We start from the raw sequence: 21,456 nt of genomic DNA on the forward strand, positions 1-21,456 counted from the left end.
GGAGGTCTCCGACTATTGATATGCACGTGTCCTAGAGATTGAGGACAAATTATAGGTCTTTAATTGGAGTTACCTCGGCCCGCTTTGATAGTCTTGTTTTGTTGTCTTGGTTTAAAAAGAGCCTTAAGTTTAAGCTTGTTGGCTGGCAAGCCATGATTTTATAGAGAACCAGTCGGGTAGCCGACATATGGAGTTTTAGCTGGATAGATACCCGTTCACATCATTGGGACCAATGATCCAATTTATTGATTTTCAATGGCTGTGGCCTGGAACCTGAGTGATTTCGATTGGACGAGTAATAAATCAACTGCCGCAATTCCTACGAGCTGCCAAGTCTTCCGTCCTTTAACGGACGGAAGATAGCTCCCTGAGACAATGTCTCCGGCTCCTTCTTTCTCTGGCAAGATTGCACGAGGACAAAGCCAACCAATGAGTGTTTCCAATCTGTTGATGATTTACAGGGGCCAAGACGAAAGAGCAACAAGGCCTCCAAAGCTACAAAAGGGACCTGCAAAAAAGGGCAAAGCGTGAACCCCCCGCGGTCGCGCAACCGACGCTGACTGGCCACCTCCGATTTGGCGCATAGATAAACGTGCCAGATCGATAGGGCATTTGGAGGCTTGGCGGCGATACTGGACGGTTATGGCCATGGCAAATTATAGGGATAGACCTTTTGCCAAGGGGAGAGAACCCAGCGCGGAATCGATTTCGGTGACCTTTTGGGTCTTTTGCGCCGGGCCAAATTGGAATAGACCCAGGATAGGTAGGTAACCCAAGTCTTGAAGGATACAAATAGCTGAGGACGACCCTGTCGATCTTTTTTTTGAGAGCAGGGCAGTTCAAGTGCTTCTCAACTCATCTTCATCATGAAGCTTCAATTCCTCGTCTCTTCCTTCATCAGCCCTCTGGCTGCGGCGTTGACTATTGCTGAGATCAATGGCAACAGCTATCTCTCTTCCTACGCTGGCAAGAATGTAACTGGTGTAGAGGGTCTCGTCACGGCTGTTGGCAGCTCTGGCTTTTATCTGCGATCAACTAAGCCTGATCGTAACTCAGCTACTTCCGAGGGACTGTACATCTTTGGCAAGTCGGCTGTGAGCAGCGTCTCCGTGGGAGATGTCGTCACACTTGATGGTCTCGTTGAGGAGTACAGGTGAGTTTCATCAACTCAAGCATGAATCATTGCTAACATAGTCAGGTCCAACAAAGACTATGTCTATCTCACTGAGATCTCTTCTCCCAAGAACATTGTTGTAAAGTCCTCTGACAACAAATTCAAGCCCAAGGTTATTGGCAAGGACACCGGTAACCCTCCTGGAAAGCAATTCTCCAAGCTTGATGATGGCAATGTTTTTGCTGTTCCTAACAACGAGTCTCTCATCTCGGTGTCCAACCCCAAGCTGCAGCCTAACACATACGGTCTTGACTTTTGGGAGAGCCTGGTTGGTGAGCTTGTCACTGTCCCTAAGGCGTATGCTCTCAGCCGACCCAACAACTTTGGCGATTTCTGGGTCCGGGGCAACTGGAAGGTTTCTGGTCTGAACAAGCACGGTGGTCTTACCATGGTCGGCAGCGGTATGTAAAGCCTCAATCTGAAGTGATTCCTTGGCTAACAATCTAGATGCTAACCCTGAGGCCATCATCATCGGCTCACCTCTCGATGGCACCAAAAACCCTAGTGACACTAAGCTCGGCGACTATGTTGGTGACATCACTGGCGTGGTCTCCTACGCCTTTGGCTTCTATCGCATTCTTCCCCTGACTGCCACCAAGGTCAGTAAGCCTTCCAACGCTGAACACCCTGCCGTCAGCTTCACCAGCAAGGGATCTTGTAAGGGCATTACAGTTGCAGACTATAACACCGAGAACCTCAACCCTGCATCTGCTCACTTGCCTCTCGTCATCAAGCAGATCGTTGAGAAGTTGCGAACACCTGACCTGCTTTTCCTCCAAGAAGTTCAGGATAACAGTGGCGCTACCAATGATGGTGTTGTTTCTGCCAACCAGACTCTCGCTGCTCTGGCTGATGGCATCGAGGAATCCAGCGGTGTTGTTTACGAGTGGGCCGAGGTCGAGCCTGACAACAACGAGGATGGTGGTCAGCCCGGTGGTAACATTCGCCAAGCCTATCTCTACCGCCCTGATAGAGTTGAGCTCGTCAAGCCCAATCAAGGCGGCCCTAACGACGTCAACGCCGTTGTCGATGGCCCATCACTGAAGTACAACCCTGGACGAATTGACCCTGCCAACCCTGCCTGGGATGACAGCCGCAAGCCTCTTGTGGCTGAGTGGAAGCCTGTCAAGGGTACAAAGAAGTCCTTCTTTACTGTCAACGTCCACTTTGGCAGTAAGGGTGGCTCGACTTCCCTGCATGGCGATGCTCGCACTCCTGTGAATAAGGGCGTCGAGAAACGCACCAAGCAATCCGAAATTACTGCTGTAAGTATGAATCCCATTATGCATAAAACCCAGCTGACAACTTGTAGAAATTTATTGCCGAGATCCTCAAGAAGGATAAAAAGGCTCACGTCATTGCCGCCGGTGACTTTAACGAATTCGCCGCCGTTGCACCCCTCCAGACTTTCGTTAAGACATCCGGTCTTGTTGATGTTGATGAGGCTGCCAAGATCCCTGAGACAGAGCGATACACATATCTCTTTGACAGCAACTGCCAGGCTCTGGATCATATGTATATCAGCAAGGAGTTGCGCAGGAGCATCAAGTATGAGCATCTGCATATCAACACTTGGCAGAACACGGCTGGTGAGGTCAGCGATCACGACCCTAGCGTTGCTATGTTTGATCTGTGTTAGATGAAATGATAAAGCATATGATTATATAAATAGGCAGTTAGATCCGCTTGCATCATCCCTAAACATAGATTTTACCAAATGGGTGTATCATGGCCATGGGTTTTGACTAGTCCTCGCTACTGTCTTCGTCATTGTTAGGTTCTTCTTCTCCTTGATCCTCATCTTCGTCACTTTCATCATCTTGGCCAGGATCCGGCATAACGATACTATTCAAAAATGAAACCTAAGCTTGTCAGCTTGTTCAGCAATGACATTGACACATGACTTACATATCCAACCATAGGGCGTATAATCTCGCTGATCTTCTCCTGGGCATTATCCTGGTAGAAGATATTGTCGTCTATCTGTATTCCAACAGTAAAGTTCCTCAACTTCAACAGTGCAATATCACGATGTTCTGCCGTGAAGCCTTTTGGCTTAGTTTTAAGCGCATTCTCCTTGTTCTTTTCCGCAAAAGCAAGTAACGCCGCGTTAGAATCGGATTTGTTGGCAGCTTTTGGCAAGAACGTGCGCTTAAAGGCCTCGTCGTTGAGTGCGCGACGCCATCGATTTGGTCGTTCGTCAATGCTTGCGCGGAGTTTCTGCATTTGGTCGCCACTGGGACACCATAGACCACCACCGATGAAAGACCTTTTAGGCTCACAGTGGATATAGTAACAGGCGTACGGACCTTTGCGACCAGTTCGAGACCACGCAGCGGAGAAGTGAGGCTATAACTTTAGCTTTTCCTACTGTACTTTGGATCAATTGGGTTCGTACCTTGTATGGTGTAGGATCTTTACTGAAGCGAATGTCTCTATGGATTCGAAAAATGACGTCTTTGATGGGAAGCTCGGGAATCGTTTCATCGGCAGCCATAACGGTTTCGGATGCGCATTCAACAAAGGAGTTCCAATCCTTCAACGCGCGACGATATTCTCCATCATGCGCTGTACATGTCAGTAATGATTTAGCAACGAGTGAAGGTCGGCTTCTTACACTTCAGCCAAGGTCTCTGGTTGTGGGCTTTGAGGTCTCGCAAGAACAACATTGTATTCTTGTGTAATTTGAAATCTTCATATTCTACACCATCTGTGTCTCTCAACTTCTCCAATGGAATGATAGTAACTTTTGGGGGCGCATCCTCGTCATCATCCTCCTCCTCCTCCTCCTCCTCCTCTTCTTCTTCTGGTTCATGCGCTAGCTCATCTTCGTAGGGCTCTTCGGATTCTTCTTTCTTGGCCTGCTTCTTTGGCGGTCTCCCACGCTTCTTTGGCGGTGGTACATCACTTTCTTCTGTATCCTCACTGCCTTCGAAGTATTGACTTTTAGTGGTGGAAACCCTCCTCGAGCTTCGCCGACTGCTGGTGATTTCCTCTGCGGGACGCTTTCGAGGTGGCATGTTGCAAATGCTGTGGTTTTGGCAATGAAAGGGTTGGATGCTAGTGCCACTAGTGGTGTCAATGGATATTCTTGAACAGAGAAAGGAAGGTCATGTCGTCATTCGCATTATCGCGCCTGCCGACGCGATTCGAGACGCGAGTTCACGTGAGTCAATAGAAGAGTCACGTGGCAACAGTAGGATGCGTCCGTCCATGTACTTGTTCTCGTTCCCCCCGTCTCACAGAGACATATTATTTATGTCTCTGCCAATACAAGTCATATGAAACTTCAGAAAACAAGCAATCTTTCAATTCAGACACTATATCGTCTTCGTTTTCGGCCTAATTAATGACCTCCGCTATTATATCGTATAAGGCATAATTCATCGAGTTTCCTTGAACCAAATGACGAGCCAACTCGACGACAAGTTTGGCTTCTCTTATATCCAGGCTCTGCTTCTTGTCACCAGTGCCCTCATATCACTCAATCTCTCCCTGGTCCCCTGATCGCCCCAAGTCGGTCCTTGCATGCAAAAAGTTTCTCCAGAAAGCTGATATCTCCAAGTTTCTCAATAAGCCACATGTCGGTATCCTTCTGGTTGTCCTGTTCCTCTGGTTTGGCAGTCATTTCGATCAGGATCGCACATATACGGGCTGCGGCCTTGAGGCGCTTCCAGCACTGGCTCTCCATGGCAACCTCTTCCTCTGGTAGGTAAATGATCTTGCCGACCTTGAAGAGCCTTCTAGACCACAAGCAATCAAACAACCCCTTCTTCGTTTCATCTGTAAGCTTTTCCTCGTACCTCTTCCAGGCTTCGACGGGAATAAGAGACCTCTCTTGCTCCGTCTGGGCAATTGCTATACTTAGACGCTTCAGTGCCTTTTCATGTTGTTCTAGTGTTGGCTCCTTGTGCATCTGACCCAGCATCTCGAGAAGCTTGGGTTTGAAGTCTTTCCACTGGTGCTCTTCAATGCCCTCCACAGCTGTGACAACTTCGAGAATATCCGACCTGCAATATGCTGGTAAACTCTCGGTGTTGGCATCGTTCATGCGGGTATTATCTCGATCTTGTAAAGGCCTTTGGGCAGCAGAGTCATGGTTATTTTGCCCCTCAACTGTGTTCTGTTCCCCGTTCACCTCTTCTACCTTGCCTTGAGACGAGGTAGCGCCAGAATCAATATCCATAGGGCCCAGCACGCTGGTGCCGTCATTGTCAACCGTATCCTCAGGACTGGGAACCTGAGTGGGAGTCTTGTCTTTTGACTGATGTGCAGTGCTGAAAACTGCAGGTTCGGAGACATCGCTCTTATTCTTGCTTGTGTTTAGCTTGATCCGTTTTCTTGGGCTGTCATCAGGTGTTGGCAGAGCCTTGTTCGCAGCCTCTGCCTCAAGGCATTTCTGGGCATTGTTCATAGGACTTTCCGGGGGACTGGCATTGGATCTTTTACTACTGGATCTCTTCTTTTTGCGACTTCGGCTCCTCTGTTCACTGAAGACGGTGCCAATGATGCTAATAAACTCCTCCGCAGTGGTTGCAGCCTCCAACTGAGGGCGCTTCTCGGTAATATCGTGGCTCGACGGGAAGAAGGCAATGTGCGTCTCGGGTTCAGTCCCATCAGTGAACTTGAGACTATATTTCGCTCGGGCTCTGGCAGTCGTCAAACCGTGGCCGCTCGTAGTAGCGATGTAGCCAATGAGGCTGCTACGCAGGTGTATAAACTCGGTTTTCGCGTCACGGCCCTTAGCGCCAGCTTCAGAGAAAAGATCTTCTAGCGACTTCATGAAGTCGTTACCCGGGATCGCCATCGTCAGGATTGTATATGGTAATTTATCGAAATGATTCTTTGGGGACCCTTTCGAAGCCGTGAATGGATGATGTTTGAATGAATGGTTCAATACAAAGGAAGGTCACAGTTACGCTGCGGGAAACCAAATGCATCAGGAATGCGTTATCGAGAAAATGCAACGGTAGAGAAACACTGTCAACACAATCATGCGTCGTTTTGTTATTGTTAAGGTGCCTGGCACTGTCGTGTTCGTCCTGCCAGTGACACCTTGGGCCTTCACAAGCACAGCAGCACTTAGCAGAAGCTGATATCTACAAAGATACAATTGGTGAATTAGACAAAGAAAATTGTGAGACTTGATGCGCGAAATGTGCTCTGGTGATATTGGGTCCTCTCATGTTTAATACATCATGATCACTGCAGGGATAATTAGGGTTCTTCATCAAAAGGTTTGGCCAGTCTGTGATTCATTATTCCGTAGATACCTTACCTTTGGCACATTAATGTTAACCCTAACTACTTGGCTTAACCAAGAATTTGGGCTACGATTCCCAGTACTGGGGTGGAAGGTTACCTCAATTCTTTGACAAAGCGCTCTGGAAAGGGGAGAGTCATTGTAAAACGTCAAGCCAAACACCGTACTAGTTACAGGCCAGATCTAAAGTGAAGAGACCTTTGAAGAGTCATGCAGCTCTACATTGTGTCGCCCCTTGACCTGCCAATTTTTGTATTGATAGACATCAAACCTGTCATTAACGTCGACATGGATGGGCTAGGCACACACGACTGTTACTCAACGGCAGATACGATACGAGGTTGGCTGAAAATCATGATATTGCGCTATCTACTTTACATCCTGCGCATCCCAGCTCCAACCAAACACCGAAACAAGGAGTTCATTTATGTTCTTTTCCCAAATGTCAGTCTATGCATCTAAAGCTCATCATGGATGTTGTCATCCTGCTCGGCACCAGCGCCACCGGCGCCCTGGTACATCTTGGAGGTGATAGGGTAAGCGACGTTGGAAAGCTTCTCCTTCTGCTCCTCGAAGTCCTCAGCGGTAGCGTCAGCACCGTGCTCATCGAGCCACTCGTTGGTCTCCTTGACGGCCTCAAGGATCTGTAAACGTTAGTATATGCATTTCTAGTACGAGCAACGGAAGAACTTACAGTCTCCTTGTCCTCCTCCTCGATCTTGCCACCGAGACCCTCCTCGTCGTTGACCTGGTTCTTGAGAGAGAAGGCGTAGTTCTCGAGGCCATTTCGGGCCTCAATGCGCTCACGGGTAGCCTTGTCCTCCTCGGCGTACTTCTCAGCCTCGGCGACCATGCGCTCAATCTCCTCAGGGGTAAGACGGCCCTTATCGTTGGTGATAGTGATAGACTCCTGCTTGCCGGTGCCCTTATCGTGGGCAGAGACCTTGAGGATACCGTTGGCGTCGAGCTCGAAAGAGACCTCGATCTGAGGCACGCCGCGAGGAGCGGGAGGAATGCCGGTAAGCTCGAACTTGCCGAGGATGTTGTTATCCTTGGTAAGAGATCGCTCACCCTCAAAGACCTGGATCAGGACCACGGGCTGGTTATCAGCAGCGGTAGAGAAGATCTGGCTCTTGCGGGTAGGGATAGCGGTGTTACGGGGAATCAGCTTAGTCATGACTCCACCGGTGGTCTCAATACCAAGGGTCAAGGGGTTGACATCCATGAGGACGACACCAGAAGTACCCTCCTCACCGGAAAGGACTCCGGCCTGGACCGCAGCACCGAATGCAACAGCCTCATCGGGGTTGATGCCCTTGGAAGCCTTCTTGTTGAAGAAGTCCTCAATGAGCTGCTGAACCTTGGGGATACGGGTAGAACCACCGACGAGGACGATGTCGTCAACATCGGACTTCTTGAGCTTGGCGTCCTTGAGAACCTGCTCAACAGGCTTCATGGTCTTCTTGAAGAGGTCAATGTTGAGCTCCTCGAACTTGGCCTGGGTAAGGGTCTCGGAGAAGTCCTTGCCGTTGTGGAAAGCCTCGATCTCAATGCGGGTGCTCTTCTGAGAAGACAGAGTACGCTTGGCCTTCTCGGCCTCACGCTTGAGCTTACCCATGGCCTTGAGGTCCTTGGTAATGTCGACGTTGTTCTTCTGGTTGTACTGCTTGGCGAAGTAGTTGATGACTCGCTGATCGAAATCCTCACCACCGAGATGGGTGTCACCAGCGGTAGCCAGGACCTCGAAGATGCCGTCATCAATAGAGAGAAGGGAGACATCGAAGGTACCACCACCGAGATCGTAGACGATGATTTGTCGCTCACCATCGGTCTTGTCAAGACCGTAGGCGATAGCGGCGGCGGTGGGCTCGTTGACGATTCGGAGAACGTTGAGACCGGCAATGATACCGGCATCCTTGGTGGCCTGTCGCTGGTTGTCCTATGGAAAGTTAGCCGGCTGGTCAGCTCGGAAGAGAAAGTCAAACTTACGTTGAAGTAGGCGGGGACGGTAACGACGGCGTGGGTGACCTTCTTACCGAGGTAGCCCTCAGCGACCTCCTTCATCTTGCCAAGAACCATAGCAGAGATCTCCTCAGGAGTGAACTGCTTCTTAGCGCCATCAACCTCGACCTGGACGACGGGACGGTCATCACGGTTGACGACCTTGAAGGGAAAGTGCTTGATATCACCCTGGAGGGTCTTCTCGGAGTACTTGCGGCCAATGAGGCGCCTAAACAGTTAGCATTGTGCCGTGCAATCAGAGGAATTCATGTATGCATACTTGATATCGTAGATAGTGTTCGTGGGGTTAGCGGCGGCCTGGTTCTTGGCGGCGTCTCCAACCAAACGCTCGTCCTCGGTGAAGGCGACGTAAGAGGGAGTGATTCGGTTACCCTGATCGTTGACGAGAATCTCGACCTTGCCCTTCTGCATCACACCGACACAGCTGTATGTGGTTCCAAGATCCTGAGCTAGTTAGCGGGGTCATGATGAGCGGGCGAGAAGCGGTAAACGTACAATGCCGATGACGGTGCCGTAGTTATCGACCTCGTCGGCCTGAACAGTCTGGACGAAGGCCAGAGGAGAGAAGAGGAGGGCGATCCAACAAAGGAGTCCCAGGCCAAGGGCCATCGAGCTCCTTGAACGAGCCATGATGAGCTCTCTGTAGTTGCTATGCTTTCGAAAGCGCAACAAGACTCTGAAACGAAAAATGAAAAAGTGATCAATCAATTGTAAAGCAGAGGCTTCTGAGTCTCGAGCCTTGCGCACAAATTGTTTGGTATGGAGGAGAGATGGGGTATCTTTGAATGGTTGAAGGAAGAAAAGGAAAGCCCGACAACTTTATTAAGTAAGGTGCTTGTCTACCAAAAAAACAACTGTCCACTATCAACGAAAAGGCCAGATTTACAGGATACTTTACCATGGAACCAACTTTCCCCACACGTGACAGGGGTCCGAAGTAGACACTGTGCAAGCCGCCATTTCAGAGTTCTCTTTGAAGGAGGTTATTGGAGGGTTTTAGGGCAAGGCTGTCGACCCTGGCACCTTAAACACCGAGCGCCTCAATCTACAGGGACAGTGTGTCATTGCTGGCCTCTGCGTAAGACGCCACTTGTGTATCACTATTCTAGCATTGAAGTTATTTGCAAAGAAGGTGTTGGAACAAAGCATTGCGTGGGTAACTATTCTATAGGCTTCTACGCATCGTGAGTCATGCGAGTCCTCTGCCTGGTTTAATTCTACCAAATGTGACAAAGATTGAGGCGAACCTTGTAGGCTGAGATGCTTCCTTTGCTCGAAAGCACAGTTGGCTTCTTGACTTTACTTCGAGAATATTCTCAGCAGAACCTTGCCCTGGTTCGGAGCCTTGCTCCGAAGGTGTCCTTTTGGATGAGTGTGACAATGACGGAGGATCCTCATATCCCTTAATATCGCCAATCGCTAACGCAGGCACCATCGACGAGCTATCAAGAAGTACATTATGGTTATCCGCATCAATGGTATTGCCCGAGTGGTTGTACGTGATATACCACGTTGGAACTTTTTGCCAAGTGAATGATTCCTTGAGTCATGATTGGGTGAGCCAAAATTACCCCGCCACCCTAGACAACCATGAGCCATCATGAATGGACTCTCATGATCCCTTTGGACTACACGATGCTCTTCTCCCTTTTCTAACTTTAGGCTATTTTTATATGCTCTTGTGGTAATACACGCAAAGGCGACACATATACCATGTACCTGGATTAGCATTATACTTTTTAGGATTTCTAGAACAAGGTCGAATGGAACTTGAAGGAGTGTAGGTCTGCTGCATTTGTAATCAGACTTATTTAAGGAGGTGTTAACAGGAGTCTTCGGAATGCTCATTTGTCTTCCCGAAGGGCCATAGTAGTGGGGGAAATAGAACAATAAGTTGCCAAGTAAAGGCCACGAAGGAAGGATAAGAGGAAGATAAAGCGGAAAACGATGACAAGTAACCAGCTTTGCCCACATCTCTAGGTAATGCAGCACTACTAAATATGGGTATCATACTCACATACAACATACTAAATGAAATAAAGAAAGCGCCGCTCGTTCAATTGCAACTTCTACAAATTAACCTACACATCTTTCAAAGCGTTAGGCAGTAGACTTGCTTGGCCATCCCTTCTATGGTTATACTGGTAGTTCTATGTTTCTGTCTCCACAAGCTCCCGTCAAGGCACCAGTTGATGGTATGTCTCCCAAGCCTGTGAAGTGATACACATGTTAACAGATACACTCAAATTCGAGCCTATTTTTATTGGAAAGTCAATGTAAGACGAGGCGAAAAAGCTCTCTGCCTTTTGCAAATCGCCAATTCCATCCACATAGTGATACATGATGAGCTGTTGAACCCAGTTAGTTGAACAATGATGGCCATCACTATTTACAGCTTGTTGGAGGTCGGACTAGGATTAAACCAAGTAAGTAGGGCTAGAGTCTCTAGGCTAGTTCTCCTCAAAAGTAATTCCCCAGGTTTCATTTCAGCATTCTTTTGGCTGAGCCTGCCCGGCGGAGTTGTTCTCATTCTGGAGCTCGAGCTGGTCATGATACTTCTTCGGAGCGGGTGGGGGCCGAGAAGTTAGCTTGATAGACTGCACCATATGAAATTCACAGTCCAAACTTCGATTCGTCCTCCATGAGGAGCCCATTCAGAATTTGGCCGAGCACGAGCTCCATGAGCCAGGTAATATATGAGCCATATAGTACCCCTGCAAAACCTTAATGATGCCTTCCGTTATTAATCTGTTAAAATCACCAAATTCACCTAAACAGATACATTCTATTTTGGGACCATGTTGTAATAGAGTCGTGTCCTACTACAAGCGTCTTGACGAGCTACCCTACAACAACTGTGAACAGTGAGTCTCCGACGCCTACGGCGAAAACCACCCCAGAATATAATCAACAAATACGTGGATCTTCGTGAAACTGTATAGTGTTCCCCTTATTATAATCGAAATTTTAATAGCTTATTGAATTCTAGGATACAGGCGAGAAGACTCGTTGATCTCAGCAGCCCGGGCTGTCAATAACCTGATTGTCTCGATCAACAAGGTACGTTAAGCCATCTCACTCAATTGCTACCAGCAGCCCCGGCGGAATTACGACAGTGCTAAAAGGCCATAAAATAGGTGCCAAAAGTGAAAGAGAAAAGAATATAGACATTGAAAGATCACCTTTCAAGGCATTTGTGTTTGAAAAGTTAAAATTACAGTTCAATATAGCTCTTGTTACTCCTCGCTTGTGCATGGAAGAATATGCAATATCAAATACAGTCTACATCAACTTCTTTCCCAACTCATCGGGAATTCTATAAATTTCCCCACTCTTGTCATCCTGAAGCCAATGCTGCTCTGGAAGAATCGTTGGATTGGGATCTTTGATCGGCTGGATCAAGGTTCGATGTTCATGGTAGTGGATGGATCGTGTACGCTTGGGCTCGTAAATTGTATGAACATGAGGCCTAATATGCTCATGCACGACAGTCTCTTGATAGTGAACCGTTCTGTCAAAGTCAAGGCTGTTCTGGAGGTGAAAGTTGGTCTCGCTGTTGGTACCGGCACGGACTTCCTCGTTGATACGGTCAAACTCGGCGTCTCTAGGGTGAATAGCCTCCAGGTTCTGGCGAATATTGCCTTCTTGACTTGAGTTTGACTCAAGGTTGACGTCTGATTCTTGGGATAAGGGCTTGATGTGAGTCGCTGCATATTTGGGTCTTTCTTCACCAATTGCCAGTTGTGAGAGCCTTGCCTGAGTAGGGCTGGTTTCGTCGACGAGGTCGAACGGTGTTAAAGGGTCGATATCTATCTCAGGAAGTGTCGATTCGTTTGGAGAAACGGTCAGCCCAGACAACATCGTTTCAAGTTCATCTGTATTCTCTGCTTGGTTTGGCCTGACTGTCTGGTATGTAGTGTCCTGGGAGTATTTTGGCTCTGTCGAATACCGCTGAGATTTACGATAGGATGCATCTTCAGCAGTCTCACCCTCACACCAGCCAGTGGCATCCGGCTCTAGACTGGGGCGAGGCCGTTCTAGTTTGGGCGTTCTAGGCGTTGGATCTGCTTTCAACGGTTGAATTGCCGGATGAGCTAGAAAGTCGCCTGTGTTCTGGAGTTTAACCGTAGGCTGTGCCTGTGAAGCTTCAGGGCCGTTATGTTTCTCAGTCTTTGAACTTCTGCTCAGTAGACTGAGAGATTTTCGATGTCGAGGCTGAGAGTTCCGACTCGATTCAGCTAAGCTGTTCTTGTTGCTTGTTGAGTGCGATTCTGAACCCTCGGAAGTGTCCGCTCCATGGAAAAGACGTGATGCCCTCTTCTTGATGGCATTTTTGAGACGGCCCGCCATGAGACCGGCGCGTTAATTGGACGTGCTCAACAACAACGGGACAAGAGATAAAAGTGACAGAAACAGGAACAAGGGTTGGAGAAGTCTGAAGTGTATTAGTGATATTACGCCTAATTTACAAGAGTGGTCTCTCTATGAGCTGTGATGAAATGTGACTGTTGTGATGTGATTCGATTCAGAGACACCACATTTCATCATTGAGGATATGAAACATCGTGGTTACAGCATCTTTACATCACCTTATTTCGCCATTGACCGAATCGCGAAGTCGGTCGGGATCGACGGACGGGATCTGGTGGAAGTTTGCGTGTGTGAGGCGACGGGAGGCACGATGACGCCGTCTATCTGCAGATTGGCAATGCTAAGCTTCACTAGCGCGCTGTAGGCTCGATCTTGTCTCAGCTCTGCTTGGCAGAACCTGCTCATCATTTCCTGTTGCCCCCCACATCCCTTTGACTTTCGGAGAAATCGGACAAGGTTATCACCAATTCCGACCCGTCAATGCTTTCCGGTTGCGGATCATCTGCTCCTACCGGCTGAGGCTCAACACGGCATCCACTCGGATGGGTGAGACATGCATCGAACATCGCCCTTTTATGCTCGGATCGTTCTTCGATCATGACGTCGATGAAGGCCTCTTTCAGCTGTAGTTGAGCTGCAGGTGTCAGGCCGCACTGACTCTGGAGCTACCTCTTCCGTTGACGTGGAGGTAGCCGTGGGGACCAAGATACGCACCAAATGAAGATCGTGGGATGACATGGAAGGCTTGAGGTCATCATCATTGGAGCTTCGATGTGCTCCTCCGCAATCTCGATAGCTCGGAGCTCACGTTGGAGCTCACCGTTGGCTAAAGCTATGAGATGACGTCCATGATGCTGCCAATGATGAGGAGGCGGGCAGCTCAGACAACGAGACGATGTAAAGCGTATTCGAGTATATAAACTGAAACGTACCTCGATTTCTGTAGCACTATTCTCATCATCATCATCATCATCATCAACATACAAGCCACAGCAAAACAAATACCCAATCACTAGTTACCCCTGAATCCCTTTCACTCATAACTCATAACCCCAAATTCAACAAGATGGAGAAAGCAAAGCAAGCCGTTTCTAGCTTCCTTTCCAACGACGGAAAGCACAGAACCACTGTCGACGAAGATGTTAAGCCTCACGTCACTCAGGAGCATGTTATGCCTCATCAGCATGAGCGAGTGACCACTGCTCTTGACAAGGAGGTTCATCAAGAGCACCATCATACAACTGTTCAGCCTATTACTCACAAGGAGACTCTGTGAGTGATTCTCCCGGTCCCACATATTTGCAACTGCTAACAAACTCAGTCCTGAGCAGCACCACCACAATCTCATCCCAGTAGAGCACAAGACTTTTCACCACGGCAATGAGCAAGACACTCGGGCTACACTCGACCGAGAAGCTGCTAAATACAGAGACACCACAGAGACCTACAGTACCACTCACTCCACTGAGGCTGCTCCCGTTGTCACCGGCGAACGAAGTAAGCTACCCAGACTTCATATTAAACCAAAACACAGCTAACAACGACAACCACAGTTCATCACCATGTTCATGAGCATGTACAGCCCATAATTAATAAAGAAACTGTCCAACCGCACGTCGTTCACACCACGATACCCATTCAGTGCGTCACATATATGATGATGTTGAGGAGAAGGACACTGAGCTAATTTGATCGGCAGCGAAACTCACCACGCCGCCCCGGTGCATCACGGAACTTCTACTCTACCAGCTAAGACTCTGGAAGAGTTTACTCAAGAGCGTGGCGGTCTCAAGGAGCGAGCAGCTCAGAAGCTCACCGAATTTGAGGGGTGTCCCAAGCCATACCGACGAGAGCTCCAGGGTGAACAATTGGAAGGTGACAAATCAATGCACCTTCACGGCCATGGTGACAACTACGGTGAAAATCAAGCCTTCGCTGGCCGAGAGGGTCATGGTATGGGACGTAACACTGAGGGTCTGGCCGCTGGTGCCGCAGCCGGCGCCGGGGCTGCTGCAGCTACTCGCAAGCACCGACACGGTATTGGCCACAAAGACCGCCGTGGGTCTGCCTCTAGCAGCAGCTCTTTGAGCTCTAGTGACGAGGAGTCTCGCGGTTTGGGCAAGTCTTCCAAGACCAAGAACCGTGGCCTTGGTAGCTCAACCGGAACTGGTGTTGGAGCTGGAGCCGCCGCCGCCGCCGCTAGCGCCGCTCACTCTCATCACCAGAACCGTGAAGGTGCTGCAGCTGCTCCCTCTACACTTGAAGGTAACCGAGGCATTGGCAGCAACACTGGGCTTCAGTCTGGTTCTGGTATCCCCGGAACTGCCGGTGCTGGGTCTGGTGTAGAGTCTATGGGTACCACTGGGAACATGAGCAACTTTGGCTCCAGCAACCGTGGTATTGGAAACACTAACACTGCTGGTCTTAACAAGCCTCACACCGGCGACTATGACCAGGTTAAGACCGGAGGTCTTCACAACGACCCCTTGAACAGTCAACACGTAAGCATTCTGACCATCCAAGATTTGAACTAGACTAACATGAATAGTCCCGTGGTGACTCTGGTGTTGGTATGCAGACTGGCAAAAAGCCTTCCTTGCTCGATCGTCTCAACCCCATGAAGGATGCTGACGGTGATGGAAAGAAGGGACTTTTGGACTAATGCATTCGCTGAGTGCTCGGAGAATGCTGTAAACCGATTGTACGATTAGTGATACATGTTTAGTTATGCATGACACATACAAATCTAGCTTAGTTGTTCTGAATTTACCAAGGTTTCTCAATTTCCTTCAACACACCATGACATACAATAAACTCTAGTCTCCATATAAACTTCCTTCCGTCAATTAATTCTTTGAATGTGATTGATATAATAAAGTTCCCTGCATGTTCTCTCGGCACTCGGTAACTTACATATTTCTCATATGACTTGGATTTCTAATTCGATTTCAACAATCCCGCACTCTTCACCATACATGACGTATCTGAATTTCAAAACACGTATATGGGTGTGTGATTGTTAGTAGAGTATGTGATTTGGGCTCTTACTCATGACAGGATGCGTAACAACTGATTGCAATGAGTACTCTACATTCCGGGATGTCATAACTTGATAGTGTATTCTGTTGCCAAGTATGGCAATCGCTCTGATAGTAGATTTATGAATCAGAACAAACCAGGTATTTATGATCGCAGCTGATAATAGGAGAATACTACTCTTACTGAGCATTGTTGAGCCCCGGAAAGCAAAAAGGACTTAAGAAATTTGATTTGGCAACTGATTTAACGGGGACAAGCCCCAGCAAGTTAATTAGAATCTCGCAAAAGTCTATCCTAAAGTTACCTCAAGCCTAATGACAACTTACTAGGATAGAGGCCTAATGTTTGTTTGGACTCCTTAAAGCCAGTTGACTCCATCACTGCGACTTCACTTTCAAGACATCCAATACAGTCAGTAGTATCGTTTCTGAAACTTTTATTATATGAATGATACTACTCTAGTAAACCAGCAGCGACAGTTTCACCTCCACTTCGGATTACAACTCTTTGCCCTGACTCAAGAGGAACCTTCGCCGCCAGTTTGATAACTACTCTGGCAACACCACCAGGCTGGACAACTCTGGGCTTCTTCTTGATAATTGCCCCAGTGGCCTTGTCTAAGGTTGCTGTGATCGAAACAATCTGTCCAGCTGAATGCAGTCGTCCACGATGGAGATCAACAGGCATGGGCATGAGATGCTCAAACGCCATGGCTTTCATGGTGAAAGTGTCACCACAGCTGATAGGATCCTTAGTGTGGCATAGCATATCGCCAACTCGAATGTGAATAGGGTCGATGTTGGTCAGAGCAACACTGACACTTTGTCCAGCAACAGCCCAGTCTTGCATGCCTGAATCCACCATTATTGATTTGACATATGCTTCTTCTCCACTTGGCTGCACTAATAGAGCATCACCGAGCTGAACAGAGCCAGAGTCAACTCGACCAGCGATAGTTGTTGTGCCAAGCTGCGATCTGAAGACCTCAGAGATAGCCATTCGAAACGGGTTCTTGAGAGCACGTGTTGTTGATGGCTCTGAGTTTTCAAGAGCCTCAATCAGAGTAGGGCCGGTGTACCAAGATGCAGCTGTGTCTTCTGTTCGACGAACAAGATTGTCGCCATTCAGACCAGAAATAGGGATGAAATCAATGTTTTTGGGTTGGAAGCCAAGACCAGCAAGGAATGCATTGACCTGCTGTGCAATTTCGTCAAAACGCTCATGTGACCAGCCAACCATGTCCAGCTTATTGACAGCAATGACAAGCCTTTGAACACCCAGACTTCGTAGGAGAAACACATGTTCTCGGGTTTGCCCCTTAAGTCCCTTTTCGTAGGCTCCAGTATTTGCGTCAATGACCAAGATAGCAAAGTCAGCTTGACTGGCACCTGCGATCATGTTGGGTACAAAATCCCTATGACCTGGCGCATCGAGAATAGTGAAGCTGGTCTTCTCTGTCTCAAAATGGTTTGTTGCAATATCGATAGTGACACCTCGTTCTCGCTCCTCACTTCTTTGGTCCATTACCCATGCCAAAGCAAAAGACTGTTTGCCAGATTTTTCGGCCTGCTTTCGGTATCGATCAATGGTATGCTTCTCAACAAATTTAAGTTCCAGTAACAAACGGCCCATCAGTGTACTCTTGCCAGCGTCGACGTGTCCTACTCGATCAGCATAGAACAGAGGAGAAGAGAAGTAAACTTACCGACTACAACAAAACTGATACTTCTCTTGTTGGAACTATTTTCATATTCCTTCAAAACATCGAGCCCCTTACTTTTAGGGGGCGGAGCCTCAACAACATTCAACTCCGCAACGTCCTTTGCGACTTGAGAAACATCCTTATCTTTCTCCTTTTGGGCCTTTTTAGGAGCCTTGGCCACTGGCTTTTTCCCCGCTGAATGGAATTAGATTAGCCGATTATTTCGTCCTTGCAAAACTCGAACCTTTCGCCTGGGCTGCGAGCACCACGTCATCGGGACTGGGTTCGGCGAAAGCCTCGGCGACATAAATGGGAGAGGATGTATATGGCATAGCAAAAATCTCATCAGGCCTTGGGGCTTTGGACGGAGCAGATCCAAAGAGCGTCCGGGCAAAGGCGGATGGGGCAGCTCGAGGCATCATGACTGGAAGGTCCTCGTCCATGAGCCATCCCTTGGGAGTAGAATCGGTATCTTTCAGGTTGTCGGTGATAGCTGCAACCTCCGTTGATTCCTCTTGGGGTGGCGATTTGACTCGTAGCGTAGGTTCAGGAGCCTGGCGAACTTGACCCAAGATTGGCTGGTTCTCTTTCTGTGACTCATTGATGGAAAGTCTTTCCAGACCCCTTCCGGCTCGTTCCAGCTCTTTTTTCTCTTCGGTCTTCTTCTTCCTAGCGGCCGCAAGAGCTTGAAGCTTTGACATCTTGGGAGGCCCCTCGCCACCTCCCAACAAGCCACCACGAGGACGCTCTGGCTCAATAAATACAGTCTGGCGTTCTTGAGGTACGCTCATCCATGGCATGTCGTCAAAATGCCATGCCGGAACTCCTAGAGCGGGTGGAAGATCCATGATAGACGTATGCCCATTTGATAGACGTCCGTGGTCTGCTCCAGTCCCAAAAAGGCGTTGCGAAGCAGAAAAAAAGACTGACATACCTTCTGGCGCTTTCTTTGCTGGTTTGGGGGCCGGAGCAATGAATGTCTTCATTAAATACGTGACTGATTTGTCGATATCGTAGTAATAGTGCCACAAAGCTTCCTCGATTTGTGCTTTTGTCACTTTGTTGGCTTCAGTGCCCAGAGCCCGACGAACCTCTGCTGTTCCCTCCTCCATGGCCTTGCGATCTTCTGGGCTGAGCTCATCTTCTACTTCGTCTTCATAGTCATCTCCGTCAAATTCGGATACTATATCATTTGCATTGAAAGTGTGAACGATTCGATGGCGCGACATCTTGTATACCTGGGTTGGTAAGGCGAAAGATGGGCTCGGTTGAAGATGTGGCCTGGCTCAGTTACTGGAGAGGAGTACTGATAGAGGGAAGAGTCTGAGGACGAAGAACAGAGGGTATCGGGGGCTTTTATAGACAGAAAAGAAGAGGGAGAAAGGAAACTTTGAAACTTTGGCAAGCAAACTTCGCGATCTGCTTTGGAGAGTTTGTGTTCCAAGATCAACTTAGGATAAGGTCTGATTGTGTTTTAATGATGTATCGACGATTGGCGGGGCATCGGCTGGTAGTGGGGTTCACTTATGATCTCACTAAACCAACTGCTGAAGCCTAAGGTACTGAGTCCTGATTGACTGAGTTGTGGCGGGGTCAACCCAACGCCTAAGCCCCTGATTTCGGACTATCTTGTTTCCCCGCGCCGCGCATCGGTGTGCAAGGCACCCAAATCTTCAAAAAATTGAGGTGGGAGATTCGATCAAGAAAACGATAGAAGCTCCGGGCTGCCACCATATTTCGTGGGACCTTTTCGACATCGCCGTAAACGCCTTTAATCTAGCGGATACAGCTCCCCACGGGTGGACAAGTCACAATCAAGATGGATTCATTGAGTGAGTCCTGCACAGTTTTGTTAATGAGGGGCGAGGGGTAGCTAACGAGGGGACAGATTTGGATGTGTCGAATGGTAACTGCGACGACTTGCCATGATGGTGATTCTCAGCTAACAACAACAGCGGCGGTAATGAAGGATGAGCAAGGCCGACCTTTCATTGTCGTCAGAGAGTGAGTTGACCAACGTTGCAACCTCACCGTTATTTCCAACCCTTTCTAATAATATCCTTTAGTCAGGGGAAGAAGAAGCGCCAGTTTGGTAACGAAGCCGTCAAGTCCCATATTCTCGCCGCTCGAACAGTCGCCAACATCGTCAAGTCCTCTCTCGGACCCCGTGGACTCGATAAGATTCTCATCTCCCCCGATGGAGATATCACCGTGACGAACGATGGCGCTACGATTCTACAGCAGATGGAGATTACAAACCACGTTGCTAAGCTACTAGTGGAGCTTTCCAAGTCTCAAGACGATGAGATTGGTGACGGTACCACTGGTGTCGTTGTCCTCGCTGGTGCTCTGTTGGAACAGGCTGCCGATCTTATCGACAAGGGAATCCACCCTATTCGAATTGCCGACGGTTACGATCAAGCTTGCGATATCGCTGTTGCTGAGCTCGACAAGATTTCGGACACCATCGAGTTCTCCCGAGAAGAGACCTCCAACCTTGTCAAGGTCGCCCGAACAAGTCTGGGTAGCAAGATTGTGTCCAAAGCTCATGACCAGTTTGCCAACATCGCCGTTGATGCCGTCCTCTCCGTTGCCGACCTTGAGCGAAAGGATGTCGATTTCGAGTTGATCAAAGTCGATGGAAAGGTCGGAGGAGCCCTCGAGGATACTCTTCTCGTCAAGGGTGTCATCGTCGACAAGGACTTTTCTCACCCTCAGATGCCTTCAGAAGTCCGAGACGCCAAGATTGCCATTCTCACATGCGCGTTCGAGCCCCCGAAGCCCAAGACCAAGCACCACCTGGATATTACCAGCGTCGAGGAGTTCAAGAAGTTGCAAAACTATGAGAAGGAGAAGTTTATTGAGATGATCCAGCAGATCAAGGACACAGGCGCTAACCTAGCCATTTGCCAGTGGGGTTTCGATGATGAGGCCAATCATCTCCTCCTCCAGAATGAGCTACCTGCCGTCCGATGGGTTGGCGGTCCTGAGATTGAGTTGATTGCTATTGCTACCAACGGCCGAATTGTTCCTAGATTTGAGGATCTTACAGCCGAGAAGCTGGGCAGTGCTGGTATCGTCCGTGAGATGACTTTCGGCACAACACGGGAGAAGATGCTTGTCATTGAGGAGTGTGCCAACACCCGAGCTGTTACAGTCTTTGTCCGAGGCAGCAACAAGATGGTGAGTTCTATTCACAGTCAAGGATGAAAATAATGCTAACAGCCTAGATCATCGATGAGGCTAAGCGATCGCTACATGATGCCCTGTGCGTGGTGCGAAACTTGGTCCGCGATAACCGTGTCGTTTACGGTGGTGGCGCTGCTGAGATTGCTTGCTCTCTGGCTGTTGAGGATGAGGCTGTCAAGACACCCGGGCTTGAGCAGTACGCTATGCGTGCCTTCTCCGAGGCTCTCGACACCGTTCCCATGACCCTGGCCGAGAACAGTGGTCTCAACCCTATCGCTACTCTGGCCGAGGTCAAGAGTCAGCAGGTCAAGGCTGGTCCTGAGGACCGAGGAAAGCTTGGTGTTGACTGCATGGGACGTGGAAACAACAACATGAAGGACGCCTTTGTTATCGATCCTCTTATCGGCAAGAAGCAGCAGCTTCAGCTCGCCACACAATTATGTCGCATGGTCCTCAAGGTCAACAATGTGATTGTGTCGGGAGCGGATGACAACGACTTTTAGATGAAGATAGATGAGCAATGAATGAATACATGCTTGTCAATCTCACCATTGCGAGGATTGGTTATGCAGGTAGATGATATCCATGTATGTATAATCAAAAGTACTGTATATTCTTCGAACCTGATGATGTTTGTTGTGATGAAGTTGATCTACATGTTGACCGTTATGATTGGGTGCCCTGTAATGATGTCTG

General features: G+C 48.7%; 8 protein-coding genes; 3 read left to right on the forward strand and 5 right to left on the reverse strand.

The window, feature by feature from the left end:
* Positions 1-866: 866 nt before the first annotated feature.
* On the forward strand, positions 867-2,813 carry FFUJ_04340 (probable endonuclease/exonuclease/phosphatase family protein; the record flags this gene model as incomplete). XM_023572386.1 has 4 exons in its annotated part: positions 867-1,153; positions 1,199-1,575; positions 1,622-2,439; positions 2,487-2,813. The coding sequence occupies 4 exons, from the start codon at positions 867-869 to the stop codon at positions 2,811-2,813; spliced, it is 1,809 nt and encodes a 602-aa protein (XP_023426518.1).
* A 106-nt stretch (positions 2,814-2,919) lies between these two features.
* FFUJ_04339 (uncharacterized protein) lies at positions 2,920-4,194 on the reverse strand (the record flags this gene model as incomplete). XM_023572387.1 has 4 exons in its annotated part: positions 2,920-3,036; positions 3,083-3,523; positions 3,573-3,742; positions 3,792-4,194. The coding sequence occupies 4 exons, from the start codon at positions 4,192-4,194 to the stop codon at positions 2,920-2,922; spliced, it is 1,131 nt and encodes a 376-aa protein (XP_023426519.1).
* Positions 4,195-4,658: 464 nt separating this feature from the next.
* Positions 4,659-5,981, reverse strand: FFUJ_04338 (uncharacterized protein; the record flags this gene model as incomplete). Its single annotated transcript, XM_023572388.1, has 1 exon — positions 4,659-5,981. The coding sequence occupies one exon, from the start codon at positions 5,979-5,981 to the stop codon at positions 4,659-4,661; it is 1,323 nt and encodes a 440-aa protein (XP_023426520.1).
* Positions 5,982-6,895: 914 nt separating this feature from the next.
* Positions 6,896-9,089, reverse strand: FFUJ_04337 (probable glucose-regulated protein 78 of hsp70 family; the record flags this gene model as incomplete). XM_023572389.1 has 5 exons in its annotated part: positions 6,896-7,081; positions 7,132-8,376; positions 8,427-8,667; positions 8,719-8,903; positions 8,955-9,089. The coding sequence occupies 5 exons, from the start codon at positions 9,087-9,089 to the stop codon at positions 6,896-6,898; spliced, it is 1,992 nt and encodes a 663-aa protein (XP_023426521.1).
* A 2,652-nt stretch (positions 9,090-11,741) lies between these two features.
* Positions 11,742-12,809, reverse strand: FFUJ_04336 (uncharacterized protein; the record flags this gene model as incomplete). Its single annotated transcript, XM_023572390.1, has 1 exon — positions 11,742-12,809. One exon carries the CDS (start codon positions 12,807-12,809, stop codon positions 11,742-11,744), a length of 1,068 nt encoding a protein of 355 aa, XP_023426522.1.
* A 1,087-nt stretch (positions 12,810-13,896) lies between these two features.
* FFUJ_04335 (uncharacterized protein) lies at positions 13,897-15,492 on the forward strand (the record flags this gene model as incomplete). XM_023572391.1 has 5 exons in its annotated part: positions 13,897-14,102; positions 14,152-14,327; positions 14,384-14,471; positions 14,530-15,331; positions 15,379-15,492. 5 exons carry the CDS (start codon positions 13,897-13,899, stop codon positions 15,490-15,492), a joined length of 1,386 nt encoding a protein of 461 aa, XP_023426523.1.
* Positions 15,493-16,322: 830 nt separating this feature from the next.
* On the reverse strand, positions 16,323-18,800 carry FFUJ_04334 (related to translation elongation factor HBS1 protein; the record flags this gene model as incomplete). XM_023572392.1 has 3 exons in its annotated part: positions 16,323-17,530; positions 17,575-17,766; positions 17,816-18,800. 3 exons carry the CDS (start codon positions 18,798-18,800, stop codon positions 16,323-16,325), a joined length of 2,385 nt encoding a protein of 794 aa, XP_023426524.1.
* A 590-nt stretch (positions 18,801-19,390) lies between these two features.
* FFUJ_04333 (probable t-complex-type molecular chaperone, epsilon subunit) lies at positions 19,391-21,263 on the forward strand (the record flags this gene model as incomplete). XM_023572393.1 has 5 exons in its annotated part: positions 19,391-19,403; positions 19,460-19,477; positions 19,527-19,575; positions 19,638-20,754; positions 20,802-21,263. 5 exons carry the CDS (start codon positions 19,391-19,393, stop codon positions 21,261-21,263), a joined length of 1,659 nt encoding a protein of 552 aa, XP_023427180.1.
* Positions 21,264-21,456: the final 193 nt, after the last annotated feature.

This window comes from Fusarium fujikuroi, chromosome FFUJ_chr02 (assembly GCF_900079805.1).
Source record: "Fusarium fujikuroi IMI 58289 draft genome, chromosome FFUJ_chr02".
Lineage (NCBI taxonomy): Eukaryota > Fungi > Ascomycota > Sordariomycetes > Hypocreales > Nectriaceae > Fusarium > Fusarium fujikuroi.